Source organism: Oryza glaberrima, chromosome 12 (genome assembly GCF_000147395.1).
Source record: "Oryza glaberrima chromosome 12, OglaRS2, whole genome shotgun sequence".
Taxonomy (NCBI): Eukaryota; Viridiplantae; Streptophyta; class Magnoliopsida; order Poales; family Poaceae; genus Oryza; species Oryza glaberrima.
In genome coordinates, this window is record NC_068337.1 from 8,415,573 (window position 1) to 8,434,128 (window position 18,556).

General features: G+C 42.9%; 1 protein-coding gene across 1 annotated transcript; it reads right to left on the bottom strand.

Annotated features, from left to right (window-relative positions):
• Nucleotides 1-4,546: 4,546 nt before the first annotated feature.
• LOC127756755 (tryptamine 5-hydroxylase) lies at nt 4,547-6,515 on the bottom strand. The gene is made up of 2 exons (XM_052282129.1): nt 5,525-6,515; nt 4,547-5,428 (listed from the first exon to the last, which is right to left on the bottom strand). Exons 1-2 carry the CDS (start codon nt 6,437-6,439, stop codon nt 4,772-4,774), a joined length of 1,572 nt encoding a protein of 523 aa, XP_052138089.1. The 5' UTR covers nt 6,440-6,515; the 3' UTR covers nt 4,547-4,771.
• Between the last annotated feature and the right edge of the window lie 12,041 nt (nt 6,516-18,556).

Consider the following 18,556-nt stretch of genomic DNA (forward strand, 5'->3'; position numbering starts at 1 on the left):
TGTATATCTCCTCCTCAAGCTCTCCATGTAAAAATGTTGTCTTCACATCTAACTGCTCAAGCTCAAGATCATGCATAGCAACAATACTAAAGAATGTACGAATTGAACTATGCTATACAACTGAAGAGAACACATCATTATAATCAACACCAGGAATCTGACTGAGGCCTTTTGCTATTAACCTTGCTTTAAACCTCCGAAGCTCACTAAGAGATAAACCCTCATTTCCCTTGAATATCCGTTTGCAACGGACGGTCTTCTTCTGTTTTGGCAAGCGCACAAGCTCCCATGTGCCATTCTTCTCGAGAGACTGCATCTCCTCCTGCATAGCTGAGATCAACTTCTCACGATCATCAGAAACAACAGCTTCAGTATATGCAGCCGGCTCATGAGTATTCACTTGTTCAGCACAACTAAAAGCATAATAAACCATATCACATTCCTCAATTAGACGGACTAGAGCTCCACAACTCCTCTTTGTTCTGCGATGTGCAATAGGTTGATCTTGTGGCTGCAAAACAGGGGATGAGTGCTTGACAGTATCATGAACATCATTATCAACAATTTCAATTTCCTGATCATCCACGTGCTCCACCTGCACGCTGACATATTGCTGCTCCTCATCAGAACCACCTGGTATAACATCTGTGGACAAGCTATCAATAAACATAACAGATTCATTGAAAACAACACTCTTGCACATGACAATCCTTTTAGTGTCAGGATTCCATAACTTATATCCTTTTACTCCTGAACCATAACCAAGAAACAGACACTTAATAGCTCTACGCTCTAATTTTCCATTATCAACATAAGCATAAGCAGTGCAGCCAAAAACTCTCAACTGTGAATAATCAGCAGGTATACCAGACCATACCTCAATGGGAGTTTTCTTATTAAGTGGGGTAGAAGGTGACATGTTGATCAAGGCGGTGTTAGTAGCCTCTGCCAAAAAACGCTTGTTCATACGAGCGTTGGACAACATACAACGAGCCTTCGAGATGATAGTTCTATTCATGCGCTCAGCCACACCATTCTGTTGCGGAGTGTACGGGGTGGTGTGATGCCAGACGATGGCTTCCTTCCTGCAGTAATCATCAAAAGCATCCGAACAGAATGCAAGAAATAAGGCCACACTTTTCTAGAGTAATTATCGATAATGGTAAGCATATAACGAGCACCACCATTAGAGGGCTTACGAGAAGGCCCCACAAATCAGCATGTACATAATCAAATATACCTTTGGTGCAATGAACTGAGGTATTAAATTTTACCCTCTTGTGCTTACCAAAAACATAGTGCTCACATAACTTCATGTTACCCTGAGTACAGCCATCCAGCAGGTTCCTCTTCATCAATTCTACCATACCAAGTTCACTCAAATGTCCAAGACGCATATGCCACATGTTAGTCTTACTAGGTTCATCATTAGAAACAGTGGTAGCGGTAACAGAACCATGCAATGTACTTCCTCTAAGGACATATAACTTTGCAGAATTCAGATCACTTATCATATAAACGAGAGAGCCTTTTGATACCTTTACAACTCCACCTGAACTGGAGTATTTGTATCCTTCTGCATCAAGTGTGCTGAGAGAGATGAGATTTCTCGCCATCCTTGGTATGTGTCTCATATCTTTCAGCGTACGTGTCATCCCATCATGCGTCTTGATCTGAACAGAGCCAATGCCCACGATCTCACGTGGGTTATCGTCTCCCATACGCATGACATCTCCATTCTGCACAAACTTGTAAGAACTGAACCAATCTCTGTTAATGCAGATATGAAACGAACATGCGGTATCAAATATCCATTCATCATGACCAGCAACACAACCAGCAAAAACAATAAGACAGTCTCCTGAATCAGAGTTTTCAGCACCAAGATGACAGAGGCCTTACCATTGGATTTCCTTTTCTACTTATTCTACAGCTTCCAACATTCTTCAATGAAGTGATCTTTCTCCTTGCAGTACTTATAGAACTTCTTACCTCTGGACTTCAAACAATCTCCACCGTTCTGGCTCTTGCCACGATCGTTGCTGTTGTTGTAGGTTCTTTGCTCTGACCTGCAATGCTTCGCCCTTGGAGGACGACACGTCAGACTAAACCATACCTTTTATCTTCTCCCTGTTCTGGAGTGCCTCATAAACTTCCGAAAGGATTAGTTCTTCACGGCTTAATAGTATGGTGTCACGGAAATTTGCATACGAACTAGGAAGTGAGCATAACAATAGAAGACCTAAATCTTTATCATGAAACTGTACCTCGATCGACACTAGGTTGGCAACGATCTCCTTGAAGACTGATATGTGGTTCAACATAGAACCAGTCTCCTGCAACTTGTGCGAGAACAACTTCATCTTCATATGAATTTTACTGGTTAGATCCTTAGACATGCAGATCAATACCAGTTTGAGCCAAAGTTCTGCAGCAGTTCGTTCCTGCAACACTTTTGACAAAATATCATTAGATAGATGAAATTGAATCAGCAATAGAGCCTTACGATCTTTCCTCTTCTCCTCAGCGGTCCATTCATCCTTCTTCTTTTTCCCGAAGCTTTCCAGTGCCTCATCAAGATTCGAAGATTGCGTCAGAACAGCCTGTGTCGTAACTTGCTACAGCGCGAATCTCGTCTTTTAGTCTAGCAGCAGTAGATCATACTTCATCGATGCCATCCCGGAACCCTAATGTGAGAACAAGCTCTGATACCACTTGTTAGGAAATGATAGGCAAACAAACAATAAAGAACAATAGATCAATCATAGAAAACACGAGATTTAACGTGGAAAACCCTTCCAAAGCAGGAGAGAAAAAACCATGAACACCAGCCAGCAAAATATCTTCACTATATCGGGGTGAGGTTACAATGCCGAACGGCGCCTTACGAGAAGTGTGTTATATATATATGAAGGTGAAACCCTAAAAGGATAAAGATCCGTACCGCGACCCCCCTAGACGTCCCGGGCCTTCGCTTCGCTCCGTCCAAAACTAGCCTTTATATGTGCGCAAATGAATTTGGATCACAACTCAACAACGGCGACATGTGGAACAGGAGAATAAATCTTCATTTTCAATCTAGAAGGAGAGTTCGTGATTAAATATCACTTGTTTAAATGATTAAGAATCTTTTCAAAATGCCCTTTAATTCGTGGCACATCTTCACACCATAGAAACTAGTACAAACTCAATTTATGCACTGTCTTCATTGAATTAATTCCTGGTAGTGAGCAACTACAATTTGAAATTGTCACCTACCTCACCCGTCGAGCAAGAAGCAGCTGTAGTGTAGGTAGCCTGGGCCCTTTGGAAACAAAAAACATGAAGGAGGGGACAATCTTTACTGTGGAATGTTCCATGACAGAATTGCACGGAATGAACATCCAGCAAATCAGTCCCGAAAGAAGTGGAAAAATCAGCTCCCTGATCTTGTCTTCTTGCAGCTTGTCATCGCCTGTCACACCCCAGAGAGATCAGACAACTCATCGGTCGATCTAGTAGTCTATTACTCCGTAAAACGCTTACCAACCCACTATGGCTCCGTCTGTTCCCAAAAGTTTTTCAAAAAAACATCACATGGACATCGAATATTTAGACACATGCAAAGAGCATTAAATATATATTAAAAAAAAACTAATCGCACAGAGAGAAAATCGCGAGACGAATCTTTTGAGTCTAATTAATCCATGATTAGCCATAAGTGCTACAGTAACTCAAATGTGCTAATAGCGGATTAATTAGGCTCAAAAGATTCGGCTCATTGTTTCTAGGCGAGTTATGAAATTAGTTTTTTCATTTGTGTCCGAAAATCTCTTCCAACATCCGGTTAAACATCTGATGTGACATCCAAAAATTTTAATTTCACGAACTACAGGCCCTGTATTTCTTCTCTGAAGAGGAAGTTTCAGACGATGGGTTCAAATCGCTTTTAAGACCAGGAAGTACAGCGGCGCGATATAGGCCGAGTCTAGATCCAAAACTTTTCTTTAAATTTCTAACTTTTTCATCACATCAAAACTTTTCTACACACAAACTTCTAACTTTTCAACTAAACTTCTAATTTTGACGTGATCTAAACACACCTATACTGTAAGCAGCGTGAACCACTGAACTGGCGCTACGCTACATCTCTGAAAGTCCAACGTTTGTAAAATCATTGACGCTGTCCCGGAATTTTTCCATTTGACCGTCACCATTTTTCCCTTGAAGAATCATGTTGTCCGGTGCATATGAAATTTTTGGAGATATTATATTTTTTGAAGTATAAATTTAGTTTTTTTCTTTTGGATTTATTTTTTCTTTTTTTCTTTTTTTGCCATGTGGGGGGTGGTTAGTCCAAGTTACCCAACATGTGGCTCTGTCCCTCTCTCCAATACTACAAAAGAAACACGAGCTTTTCTACGCTACATGAAGACGTCCGATCAAAGGGGAAAAGTACTTTTTCGGCAAAATTTATAGTATTAAGCTAAAGTTTGGCGGTCATTAATCATAACAAAAAGAACCATAAATTAATCTCTAAAGTTTAAAATTCGATATAGCTTACAAGTTACAAGAGAAATACGCCACTTATTGACTTCTTTTATTCATTAGGCACCATATCCTGTACTTTTACATCGAAATCACACAGGCTTGCTTCTCTGCTTAGTCACAATATTACCAGCTCCAGCCTCCAGGTTACTTAGCAAGCACAAAACTTTAACCCTTATTATTATCCCAAAACATAATAAAAATAATAAAAATCTATCTATCGCTAATCATTACTTAATTTAACTTAAACCTCACTAAGCTCCTCTCCCTTAAACTCGTACGCTTCGCTCTTCCTGACGGCGACGAAGAGCGGCTCCTTCTTCCTCGTGGCGAGGCCGAACGTCTCGTCGAGGTTGACGTCCTCGGCGCGCACGCCGGCGGGCAGCGCCCACTCGAAGTGGTATAGCAAGCTGGCGAGCGACACCTGCACGGTGGCGAGCGCGAACGTGTAGCCGGGGCACCCTCGCCGCCCGCCGCCGAACGGCAGCAGCTTGTAGTCCGGGTCCTTGAGGTCGATCTCGCCGCCGCCGCCGGCGCTCTCGAACCTCTCCGGCGAGTACTCCAGCGGGTTGTCCCAGATCTCCGGGTCGCGCCCCATGGCGAACGTGTTGATGAACACCCGCGTCCTCGCCGGGATGTCGTAGCCGCCCAGCGTGCACGGCGCGACGGACTCGCGCGGCACGAGCAACGGCACCGCCGGGTGCAGCCGGAACGTCTCCTTGATGATGGCGCGCATGTAGTGGAGCTCGCCGAGGTGGGACTCCTCGACGCGGCCGCTGTCGCCGACGACTCGCCGGACCTCCTCCTGCGCCTTCTTGAGGATCCGTGGGTGGCGGACTAGCTCCGTCATCACCCACTCCAGCGTCGCGAACGTGGTGTCCGTGCCGGCGACGAACATGTCCTGGTGGTTGTTGTCACGTCATGTCAAGATCAGAGGAGGAGCAACAATGGCGGCGAGTCAATTCGAGAGTTTTAATGGTGGGTATTAATGACGTACCAGGACGAGGGCCTTGAGATTGTCGTCGGTTAGGGGGACCTCGAGGTCGGGGGATTTCTGGACGCGGAGGAGGACGTCGACGAAGTCCTCGTCGCGGTCGCCGGGGATGCGCTGGCGGTTGCCGCTGATGTGTTCGTCCACGATCACGTCGCAGGCCTCGCGGAGGTCGGCGAGGCACTTCTTGAGGCGGCGGCGGAGTCCGGTGACGGTGCTGGCGACGGGCTCGAGCTCGGGGAAGAAGTCGCCGATGGTGAACCCGGCGAAGAGGTCCTGCGCCTCGGCGAGCACCGCGCCGAGCTTGTCGCCCTCGCCGTGCGGGAACCGGCGGCCGAACGCGACGCGGCAGAGCACGTCGTTGGCGAGGTTGAGGAAGCACTCGCTGAGGTCGACGGGCTTCGCCGGCGAGGTGTTCTTGGTGAGGTGCGCGAGCAGGCGGCGGAGCTCCTTGACCCTGACGGCGCCGTACGTGGCGACGCGACGCGCCGACAGGAGCTCCGACACCACCACGCGGCGCGCCATCCGGTGGTACGGCCCCGCCGGCGCGAACGTCACGTCGGAGCAGCCGAACGACAGGAACTGGCCGGAGAGCAGGTGCGGCCGCGACGCCAGCGCGGCGTCGTTGGTGGTGAGCGCGGCGCGGGCGAGGTCCGGCTTGGAGATCACCACCGCCGGCACGCTCCCCAGCCGCATCCGGAACAGCGGCGCGCGCATGGTGCGCGCCAGCTCGGCCAGCGCGTGGTGCGGCATGCCGGACATGAGGTGGAGGTGCCCGATCACCGGCCACCCCGGCGGCGACGGCGGCAGCCGCCGTGGCTTTGACGACGACGACCGGCTCCTCCTCAACGCGACCAACACGTACGCCGCGGAGAGCACGAGCAGCGCGAGCGACATCGTCAACGCCATGGTGAGCTCCATATCGTCGAACACTTGGGGTGCACGTTTGGTCCAAGAAACTTAAGCAGCAATGGAGATGTGTTGGTATGAACTAACCGTGGTTAAGTGGGGAAGGGTTTATATAGTGGGTGGTTGGTGAGGAGGAGAGGTAGATGCACACGTTGGGCACTGAAGATTTTCATTAGATTTATCACATGAGTTGAAGAGATCAACGTTATCTGAGATCAAGTTGTGGAATGCGACAGATAGTGTATACTTGTGTAGTACTCTAACTAGTAAGATGGATGCTGAAACAGCGAATTAATGTGGAATTAATTGCATCAAATTATTTATGCATAGACTACTGTAGACAGAAATATATAATCATCATGCATGATTGCATTAGTTGCTATCATCCAAGATAAGGAAATTAATATTGACGGCATGAACAGTAATGTGATAGAAAGATGGCACGTGTGAAGTGCGTATCGACCAAGCACGCACCTCCTATACTCATGTGTCTATGTGTCTAGTTCGCGAAAAGAATTTTTTTAATGTCACATGGGACGTTTGACCGGATATTGGAAGAGGTTTTCGAATACGAATAAAAAAACTAATTTCATAATTTATCTGAAAACCACGAGATAAATTTATTAAACCTAATTAATCTATCATTAGTACATGTGAGTTAATATAGAGATCCAAAAGCCCAAACTGATTAATGAAGCAATTCAAAGCCCTAATTTCTGAAGTTTAAAATTGGTTGCCACGGCTCAGTCAAGCATGCCCCAACTACCAACCACAGAGGTCTGACCTCTATATTTTATACTTTATATGTTCTCCCTTTGTTTTATACTATAAGCCGTTCTTTTCTAAACAAACGTAGTTAGGTTTCAGTAAATTTATAAAAATTAACAACTTCCACAACACCAAATTATTTCTTTTAAATATAAAATTGAATATATATTTTGATAATATGTTCGTTTTATGTTGAAAATGTTACTATATTTTTCTATAAAAAATTATCAAACTTAAAAAGTTTAGCTAGAGAAAAAATTCAAAACAACTTACAATATTAAACGAAGGGAGTATAATATGCTCACTCTACAGTCACAGATGTTACATATAAAGCACAAAGGCTTTGGTTAGATCCCAAAAAATTTTGGCCAAAAACATCACATCAAATATTTATACACATGCATGGGACATTAAATGTGGGGAAAAAACCAATTGCACAATTTGCATGTAAATTACGAAATGAATCTTTCGAGCCTAATTACGCCATGATTTGATATGATGCTACCGTAAATATTTGCTAATGACGGATTATTCGTCTCGCAGTTTACAGGCGAAATCTGCAATTTTTTTTTTGTTATTAGTATATGTTTAATAATTCAAATGTGCGTCCGTATACTTTAAAAACTTTACACCCAAAGAACTAACCACACCCAAAAGAAATAAAAATCATGCACAGATGTCATTTGAGAGGAATATATAATGTGCCCGCTGCACTTTGACTTAGTGAAACGGACAAATGGACAATACTGCAGAAAAGTCAACCCCCATAAGGGCTGTGCTTAGTTCACACTAAAATAAAATTGAAAGTTTGGTTAAAATTAGAACGATGCGACGGAAAAGTTGAAAGTTTATGTGTGTAGAAAAGTTTTAATGTGATAGAAAAGTTAAAAGTTTGAAGAATTATTTTGGAACTAAACACAGTGAAGGTTCAACAATCGACCTAGAAGCCAGAACTGGAGTCAGAAAATTTGGTTTTCCATTATTATATTAAAAAAGTAGAGAAGAGTTTTGCCTTTCAAATATCACCAGCAAATAGGTACAACGGGAGTAGAACGTTTGCAGTATGAAATGCGCACCGGCTGGAGATATTTCATCATTTGTGTTAATTAGCATTTTGAAAACAAACCTTACTTAAAAAACATAATAGAACTTAATTACATGCATGAGTGCCGTACATTAATATGGAAAACAAAAATAAGTTGACATGTTGAACATTCTTGATATAATTAAGGGTTAATTGGATTGGTGCCAATATAACTTTAACGGTTTTCAAATACATCGTTACTATTTAACAATTTGTAATCATGGCATTATAATTTCCCTATTATTTGATATATGTCATTACGTACCTTTTAGACCATTCTACAATTTTTTTTGACTAGAATGCCCTTGTCTTCCTCCTCCACCCTCCTTTCTAAACTTCATCCCTTCTCCCCTTTCTTCTACTGGCTGCAGCTCAGCTTCTCTCCTCCATCCCTCCATCTCCTCCATCCCTCTCCAGTCTCTCCAAGCTTGAAAAACGTGTGGCACTCGCAGCGTCGCTGCTAATTCATGTGCACGCGCTGTGACTGAAGAGCGTGGAAGGAGGCGTCAGGAAGGCCAATGTTATCAAATGACAACAGCGTTCATCGAAGAACGTGGTACTCTTGATGGAAAAAGTAAAACTGTATGTATTAATATTGAATTTTTTTTGGAATCCCCCCATTACATGTCCCTTGGAGGTTTATTTATAGTCTTACTACAAACTCATGCACCCTATAATTAATAAGTACAGAGGAATTTACATGGATATCCTTATGATAGGGACATTTACAAGGGTAACTGTAGACAATTTAGCCATGGGCTTCTTTGTGGGCCACAACGTGGGCCTCCTTGGGCGAATCGGTCCATTTGGGCCTTGGGTTCTCTAGCTTTGAGGCGAAGGCACTTGGCTCAGTAGCGAAGGCTTCTGCTTCGCCTAACAGCTTCGCCCGAGGCTGCTATCTATTCGTTAATCGGCACTTCACTGCAGTGGTTCGCTCTGGCAATCGTTGGTTTGCTTCGGTAGGCTTGGTTGAAGGCCCTCGTGACATGCCTCCAACAGCCAAGCTGTGCTGAATGTTTTTAGTGGAGTGAAGGAGCTCGAGCTCTCCTACATCATGGCGGTGGTACATGGAAAAGTTGGTGGCGGTGGAGATGGCAGTCCCCGGCCTCGCCGACGTAACCGGATTCCCCCATAGGGTGGATAGGGACGGAGGACTGGGGGAAGAAGAGGGGTGAGCTTGACATAGGGATGGGGTCGCACGAGCAGCAGATCTAGTAGTGGATCCAGTGGCCACGGTGAGGTCAGAAGCGAGAGCCAACGAGGACAACGCGGTGGATTGGGGTTTTCGTTAGCTATAAATTTGGTGGTGATTTTCTCCCTCGCAGACATGGTTTCTCCTCTCTTTTTTGAGTTTGCATTGAATCAATCTAAGATATGATTTTATTCAATGATCACTCGATTGGATTCGACTAAAATTTCTGATGATTTTCTAGCTTTTTCACTTTTATGAATTGAGGAGGAGTGGAGGGGATGAGAGGAGGAAGACGAGGGAATTTTGGTCTAAAAAATTTGATGAATGCTTTGAAGGGTTATCTAGTGGCACATATCAAATAACAGGAAAAGTGCAATGACATGGTTATAAATTGATGAATATTAATGGTATATTTCAAAACCATATAATTATAGTGGCATGGATCCAATTAACCAATAATTAATCTGGGCATAATAAATTCAACACGGTAACAAAGAAAAATATGGGAGGGGATTGGTTTGCCAAAGTTTAGAATAGCAGTAATGCTAATTCGCGCACACACACTAGTTAGCGAAGTAGTGATAAATTTTATCCCCTTATCTTCTTGTTAGCAATTATTCTATATAGCGAGGCACGTGGATCCACTATCCTCTCGCCCCTTACCCCCAAGGAACCAGTGAGCAGGAGCCCTCTTCTTCCTCCTCTGAGGTAGCCTCTTTTCTCATTCCTGACGGCAAGCATGGGACTCCTTCCTCCTTCCTAGCGGCCTCTTTCTTCGACCTCAACCCTACTCTATACAATTGGTCACCAGCCGTTGTCCCGCCGAGGGCACTATGCCATTTCTGTCGTTGCCACCGATGGGCTTGTGTTGGCCTCTTCGGAGCAGGAGGAACAATAGGAGGGCACTGTGAAATGACTGTAGTTTTGGCAGCGGCCGGAAACATGTCGACCTTTGAGGCTGGAGGAGAACAAAGATTTTGGTATTCATATGAAAGTTCTAGATTTTGAATTACAAAGATCATATTTGAGTTACAAAGTTTGTGTGATCTTTAGATAAAAGTTTTTGTGATTTTGGGATGAAAGTTTTAGATCTTTCAATCGAAAATTGTGCGATTTTGGCACGAAAGTTTTAGACTTGAATTGAAAGTTTCGTAACTTGAGACGAAAGTTTCATGTTTTAAATGTGTAAGTTTGAGATGAAAGATTGTTAAAGAGTGAAAGTTTTGTAGACGTGTCTGTCTGCTGTTTGAGCGGCATGAATCAATTCAGATGTACTGTGTGCGTGGAAGCTGAATCACTTGGACTTCGGTGGCACTGCATGCACGAGTTAAGTTCGCTGCGCCCGAAGTAGCAGCCACTTTGAATACACCATGAAAAGACAAACATTTAAATACCACAAGTTCAGTGGTACGGAACCATATTTGAATTCCATGTGGCATATATGTCACATCAATATTACGTAAGATTATGAAGGGATCCCTGCAATCTTGGATCGAAATGACACACTTTATACTGGTGGAGAAACCATCTTTGGTCGGTCTGGTAAAATCCACTTTATACAAGATTGTTTTTAGTCCCAGTTATAAAAATTTTGATCTTTAGTCCCTGTTGGTAATCTTTAGTTCCGGTTCATCCCCTGTCAGATATATGTCAGGGGGCCGAGGATCTTTAGTCCTGGTTGGTGTCAATAACCGAGACTAAAGATCACCACTTTAGTCACTGTTGGTATTACCAACCGGGATGATCTTTAGTCCCGGTTGATAATATCAACCGGGACTAAAATTGAACACGTAGTATATAATCCCTATCACTTATCCTCTCCTCCACAGTTACAACTTAGGCAGATCGAATCTCTCCCCCTCTCCTCAGATCTATCCTCTCTAACTCTCTTCCTCATCCCCTTTCCTCCAACTCCTCCCCTTCCTCCTCCCCTTCCCATCCGGCGAGCGGTGGCTAGCGCGGCGGGCGGTGGGGCGAAGGCCGGCGGGGCCGCGCCCAGCGGTCGTGGCGAGCGGCGGCAGTGGCATTGTTTTTTCTTTTTTTTAAAAAAAAATTGTGATTCACTAAGATGTACAAATTTATGATTCATTGTTTGGTATTTGAGTATTTTTTAGGATATTGTAATGTATTTGATTTGTGTGTATAAGTAACTTTATGATTTGTGATGTGGATTTGGTGATGTGAATTTGGGATGTTACTTTGATTTGGGGATTGATTTGGGGATTTGCCTACTTGATTCGCGAGAAAATAAAAAGGAAAAAAGAAAAAAAAAAGGGGGACCATCTGGTACCGCTGCTATTGTCTCTTTAGTCCCGGTTGGTAACATTTACTAGGACTAAAAGATCCTCTCTCTTTAGTGGAACTAAAGATCCCTATTATTTCAACCAGGACTAAAAATGGACATCTTTAGTCCTGGATCCTTACTCCCGGTTGAAAAACCGGGACTAAAGGAGGGTTTCCAACCGAGAGTAAAGATGGTTTCTCCACCAGTGTTAAGAAGTTTAAATAGCTGTATCTATAAGAGTTTTTGAAACTAAATGACATGGCCTCAACTTTAGATAGCTAGCGTACTTCACTCATAATATATTCGCAGTATATCAATAAATATAAAACAACATCGTACGTTGTATTCGATCAGGAGGAGCACTGAAGTACAGTGACGATCCCAACATGAGGCAGGTGTGCTTGAGCCCCCGCTACATACTGTTCAATTCTTCCGGATAAATAAGTTGTTAGGGAAGAAAAGGATAAATAAATACAAGATCACTATTAATTTCATAAAGATGCTTATATGTAAATATTAGATTTATTTTATATTTAGTCAACTTGGAATATATTTAGTCAATGCCATTCTTCTCCGGAGGAAAAGATGCCGCATAATGTGTACCCTAAAATTTAGTTCTACGTTTGCCGATGCTGAAGTACGGTGTACGAGACTACATAAACAACATCGTTGAAGTATACTCCCTCCGTCAAAAAAAAAACAAACCCTAAATTTCCGTGTCGAACGTTTGACCGTCCGTATTATTTGAAAAAAATATGAAAAAAATTAAAAAGACAAGTCACACATAAAGTATTAATCATGTTTTATCATCTAACAACAATGAAAATACTAATTATAAAAAAATTTCATATAGAACGAACAGTCAAACGTTAGATACAGAAACCCAGGGTTTCTCTTTTTTTTATATAGAGAGAGTAAACTTGAATTGCACTAGAATATAATCATTCATCAATAAATTAAGCTCATGTACATTTTTTTTATCTTTTTTAGAGAAGGGTAATTTTTACCCGGCCTTCACATCCAACTGGATATATACGGCCATTGAAATAGAGAACTTAGCACCGCAAACAACCTAATCTAAAATTCGCTCCTATAAAGATTTGAACTCAGGACTTTAGGGTACTACTCGGATCACTGCAACCACTGCCCTCTCGTAAGCTCATGTACATACATGTATGAAATAGCTTAAAAGTTAAAAAGATGAAAAGAACAGAAGTTGCGCCGTTCGTTCACTGGATCCCCCAAACAGTCAAACGTCGGGAAGGACATGCGACGTGTTCCTCTTACGACGTGTTCGGTTCATAGGCCGTTCCTCTTACGACGTGTTCGGTTCATGCCTGCGAGACTTTCGTCGGTTAATCCCTCCTCTAAGAAAATCAACAGGATTTATCTTGTTTCTATTATATGTGGAATTAATCCCTTCAATTCGCTTATATTAGAGATTAACCGACCAAAGAATGAGCAAACTAATTAAAGGATTAACTAAATAAACTTTAGTGAGGTTAATTTGGCAGTAGCATGCAGGTCCGGGAGGTCAGCCACGGAATCCAAGGTGCCGCGGCGCCCATCGATTTCGATTCTATTCGATTTGACCGGGACAACCCAATACTACTCTCTCCGTCTCGAAAAAAATAAATTCTAACTATCCGTGTCCAATATTTGATTATCTATCTTATGTTAATCTTTTTATAATTAGTATTTTAATTGTTATTAGATGATAAAACATAATTAATATTTTATGCGTGACTTATCTTTTTATTTTTTTAATGATTTTTTCAAATAAAACGGACGGTCAAACGTTGGACATAGAAACTAAAGGTTTGTCTTTTTTTTTTTTTACAGAGGAGTACGCTTCAAACTACTGTAGTATCTACCAACCTAGCGGTGAGCTTAGCCAACGCCGGGGTTTTTTTGAGAACAGCCAACGCCGGGGTTGACCAGGCGTTTCCTGGCTTGGCTGCTCGCTCGCTCGCTCGACGACGATGACCTACATGACCGACCAATCGCGCACGGCGTCGATCCGGCCGCACAGGCTTACGTATACACACGCATATTCGGAAAAAGCGGTTGGAAAGGGTGACATGTCGTAATCGCTACGGTGGGCACACGCACGCTCGTGCCCATTTCCTGAATTTCAGGCATCTAAATATTTATAAATTTTCAGTCACCTAGAAACTACTCTCTCTCCGTTTCATATTATATGTCGGTAAGCTTTTTTCTTAGTTACAATTCTTTAGATTTGACAAAATTTATATAGAAAAAAAGTTAGCAAAATTTACATCACTAAATTAGTTTAATTAAATTGAACATTAAATATGTTTTGATAATATGTTTATTTTGTGTTGAAAATATTAGTATATTTTTCTATAAATTTGATCATACTTTTAAGGTGGTGTTTGAATCTCCTTAAGATAAATATCAAGATAAAGATTAAGTGTTTCACGCAAAACGAGTTGGTAATAACGTGTGCTTAATTGAGTTTTAATTATTACAAACTTGAAAAATAGATTAATCTAATATTTTAGAATAACTTTTATATAGAAAGTTTTCGCACGAAACGCACCGTTTAGCAGTTTGAAAAGCGTGCCATGAAAATCCAAAACTTCATCCGGTATTTCTAGTGGAAACGAATGGGGCCTAAGTTTGACTAAGAAAAAACTAAGCAACTTATAATATGAAATAGAGGAATTACATGGTATTAAAATTTCATGTCAACTGAAAAAATTGGTACAGTGGGAGTGGTGATTTGTAATGATTGGGACAGTGCCATATATTTTATCGTGCCGAGCGTTCGTGGTCCTAGTTTACAACCCGGAACTTTACGAGAGATGCAAACCGGGACGGTTTCTCCACAAGTGAGACCCGGTGGGGGAATTTGGGATCACTAAACTGATGATTAAAACTGATTCACTGAAGGTGACGAATATGTGCCTCAAATAGAATTCGATAAATGATTTAGGACGTGAAAACAATACTAAATGGATTCCCAGAATCAAAGGTGGTGTGGACTCGGCGCTCGGCGAATAAAGTTAGTCATATGTTAGCTGAAGAAGATGTTTTTGTAGAGGTGTTTTATGACATGGGTTTCGGTTTCTCCGGAATTCATTTATTAATGTTTGGCAGATGACTGTAAGCCCGATATACATGTGAGAGTAATTGGGCTAGGCCCAATTTATTATATTAAATCTCAAAGACCCATAATAAATGTTAAGGATAATAATACCATCTCAGGAATTAAACGAGGAGTATTTCAACTTAAATAGGGAGTTATTGGAGGTTCCCTGTTGACCGGTTGAGGTGGAAATCGGAAAGCCACACGCGCGCCGGGGCGAGGGCGTGGCGTGCGTTGTGTCTGCCTGCCTCTATCCTTTTTGCAACGACCGATCCCACGATTGCCTCCGTAACGGCCAGGCGATTCAATTCCAATTATCGCGTCGGTCGATATCACTCCTGTGATATAAGGAAACCGCTAATCCGATCAGATTTCTCTCGCTTGCTTTCCATCTCTGGTGTTCTTCCTCCTCTGTGCGCCTGTGCTGCCTCTGTTCTGCCTCCCTGCTTTTGATCGTTTGCGCGCGCGAGAGATCGGAACGAGCAGGGCCTCTGGAACCACACCTTCGCCTGAGATCTGCACCGGGTAGGCGGGTGATCAGGTTTTTGGGGAGTGCTTCCGCCGCCGCCGCCGCCGTCCCTGGAGCCGCTACCGCCGTCCCTGGAGATGGCGCGCTAGGAGCCGGAGCCGCTACAAACGTCAACGTCAACGGAGGCAGTTCTGCCTCACAATCCAGCGGAGGGACATTCTCGGGGTATATCTTTCTCCTACTGTTAACTCATTCTTTGATACCTCTATTAGTCGTGTTAGTCGCAATTCTATTGCGTTCTTGGTATGTTCATGATGCTTATTATACCTTAAGCATGCTCCTGGTTATATTTGATTTTATCACTAGATCACCCCACATTGTTCATGCCATAATTGTTATCTTAATATTTTGGATTAAAATATGCCGATATATGACTATATTTCCAACAATCCAAAAACCTGATAGGTCATTTTCGGTAGTTGGCTTTGCTGCTGCACTGAAATCACATGCATTTGATGGTTCTAACTATAAGAGGTGGAAAGCACGTACACTATTGTGGTTGACAGCGATGCAATGCTTCTATGTTTCACGGGGTAAACGAAGTGAACCACCTCTCTCTCCTGAGGAAGAGGTTAAGTTCGAGGCTTCGGATTGCCTGTTCCGTGGAGCATTGATCAGTGTACTCGCTGACAACATAGTGGATGTGTACATGCACATGCCTTCCGGGAAGGACATGTGGGATGCACTTGAGGCCAAGTTCGGAGTTTCCGACGCCGGCAGTGAGTTGTATGTCATGGAGCAGTTCTATGACTACAAGATGGTCGATGACCGTTCTATAGTAGAACAAGCTCATGAGATTCAGATGCTGGCTAAGGAGCTTGAGAACAACAACTATGAGTTGTCGGACAAGTTTGTGTCAGGTGACATTATTGCCAAATTGCCACCTTCTTGGTCGGACTTTGCCACTTCTCTAAAGCACAAGAGACAAAAGTTCAGTGTTTCTGATCTTATTGGGTCTTTGGGTGTTGAAGAGAAGGCGAGGGCAAAGGACAACCGGGGCAAAAAGGTTGAGGGGAGGTTCTAGTGCCAATATGGTACAGAAGAAGAACCCTCATGCATCCGACAACAACAAGAAAGTCAAGCCTGATGTCAAACCCAAGGCTACAACCAATTTTAAGAAAAAAGGCAAGGGAAAGGCAAAGGGAGACTGCTTTGTGTGTGGCAAGTCTGGGCATTGGGCCAAGGATTGTCCTAAGCGCAAAGACAGAAAGTCTGCCAACATGGTCATTAGCGAGAGTGGAGGAACATCAGCGTATGGTAAAATATTACCTATAGTTCTCTCTGTTTTTCATTCACCTGATTGGTGGGTTGATACTGGTGCTAATATTCATGTATGTGCTGACATTTCTCTGTTTTCTTCTTATCAGGTCGGGAGAGGTTCCTCCTTGTTGATGGGAAACAGGTCGCTTGCGACTGTTCATGGTGTTGGTACGGTCGATCTGAAGTTTACTTCGGGAAAGACCGTGCAGCTGAAGAACGTGCAGCATGTCCCTTGAATCAAGAAGAATCTTGTTAGCGGCTCTCTATTGTGTAGAGAAGGTTTAGACTTGTGTTTGAATCCAATAAATGTGTCGTATCTAAATATGGAACTTTTGTTGGAAAAGGTTATGACAGCGGAGGCTTGTTCCGCTTTTCTTTGGATGACATGTGTAATAATCATAATGTTGTGAACCATATTAGCGACAATGATGAGTCTAATGTGTGGCATTCGCGACTCTGTTATGTGAATTTCAGTTGTATGACGCGCTTAGCTAACATGAGTTTAATTCTAAAATTCACTTTAGTCAAAGGTTCTAAGTGCCATACTTGTGTTCAATCGAAACAACCTCGCAAGCCTCACAAGGCATCTGAGGCGAGGAATTTGGCACCTCTAGAACTTGTTCATTCCGATTTGTGCGAAATGAACGGCGTGTTGACTAAAGGGGGAAAGAAATATTTCATGACACTGATTGATGATTGCACTAGATTTTGTTATGTGTATCTATTGAAAACAAAGGATGAAGCATTGCATTACTTTAAGACCTATAAAGCTGAGGTAGAAACCAACTTGAAAGGAAAATCAAACGGTTGAGGTCTGATAGAGGTGTGGAGTATTTTTCCAATGAATTTGCATCCTTTTGCGAAGAGTTTGGAATTATTCATGAGAGGACGCCTCCCTATTCACCCCAATCAAATGGGGTGGCTGAAAGAAAGAACCGTACTCTAACTGAGATGGTGAATGCCATGTTAGACACTACGGGGCTTTCCAAGGAATGGTGGGGTGAGGCAGTTTTGACTGCATGTCATGTCCTGAATAAAATTCCAATGAAGCATAAGGAAGTGACACCATTCGAGGAGTGGGAAAGGAAGAAATTAAATCTCTCATACCTACGAACATGGGGCTGTTTGGCCAAGGTAAGTGTACCTATAGCCAAAAAGCGAAAACTTAGACCAAATACTGTTGATTGTGTGTTCCTTGGTTATGCTATTCATAGTGTGGGTTATATATTCTTAATAGTAAACTCTGGAGTACCCGACATGCGTGTTGATACAATTATTGAGTCCAGAGATGCTATATTCTTTGAGAATGAATTTCCCATGAAACATACACCTAGCACTTCTAGTCAAGAAACTGTCATACCCCATGAGCACTTTGCACCGATAGAACACAATGATCAAACGCCTGAGGGAAATCCTAAGGAGGACAACATTGTAGATACTCGTAAGAGTAAGAGACAAAGGTTTGCAAAATCCTTTGGAGATGACTACATTGTATACCTCGTGGATGACACCCCAAGAACCATAGAAGAGGCATATTCGTCTCCTGACGCTGACTACTGGAAGGAAGCAGTACGCAGTGAGATGGACTCGATTATGTCTAATGGTACTTGGGAAGTCGTTGAGTGTCCATATGGGTGCAAGCCTGAAGGATGCAAATGGGTTTTCAAGAAAAAGCTTAGGCCTGATGGTACAATTGAAAAGTACAAGGCAAGGCTTGTGGCCAAGGGTTATACCCAAAAGGAAGGCGGGGATTTTTTCGACACATACTCACCAGTTGCTCGCTTGACCACGATTCGATTACTACTTGCTCTAGCAGCCTCTCATGGTCTTCTCGTCCATAAGATGGACGTTAAAACAGCTTTCCTAAATGGAGAGTTGGAGGAGGAGATCTATATGGATC

Bases quoted from the DNA above. Each gene is read 5' to 3' on its own strand.
- LOC127756755 (XM_052282129.1), bottom strand. From the start codon at position 6,439: ATGGAGCTCACCATGGCGTTGACGATGTCGCTCGCGCTGCTCGTGCTC. The intron at 5,429-5,524 runs GTACGTCATTAA...AACAACCACCAG, and splicing joins ATCTCAAGGCCCTCGTCCTG to GACATGTTCGTCGCCGGCAC.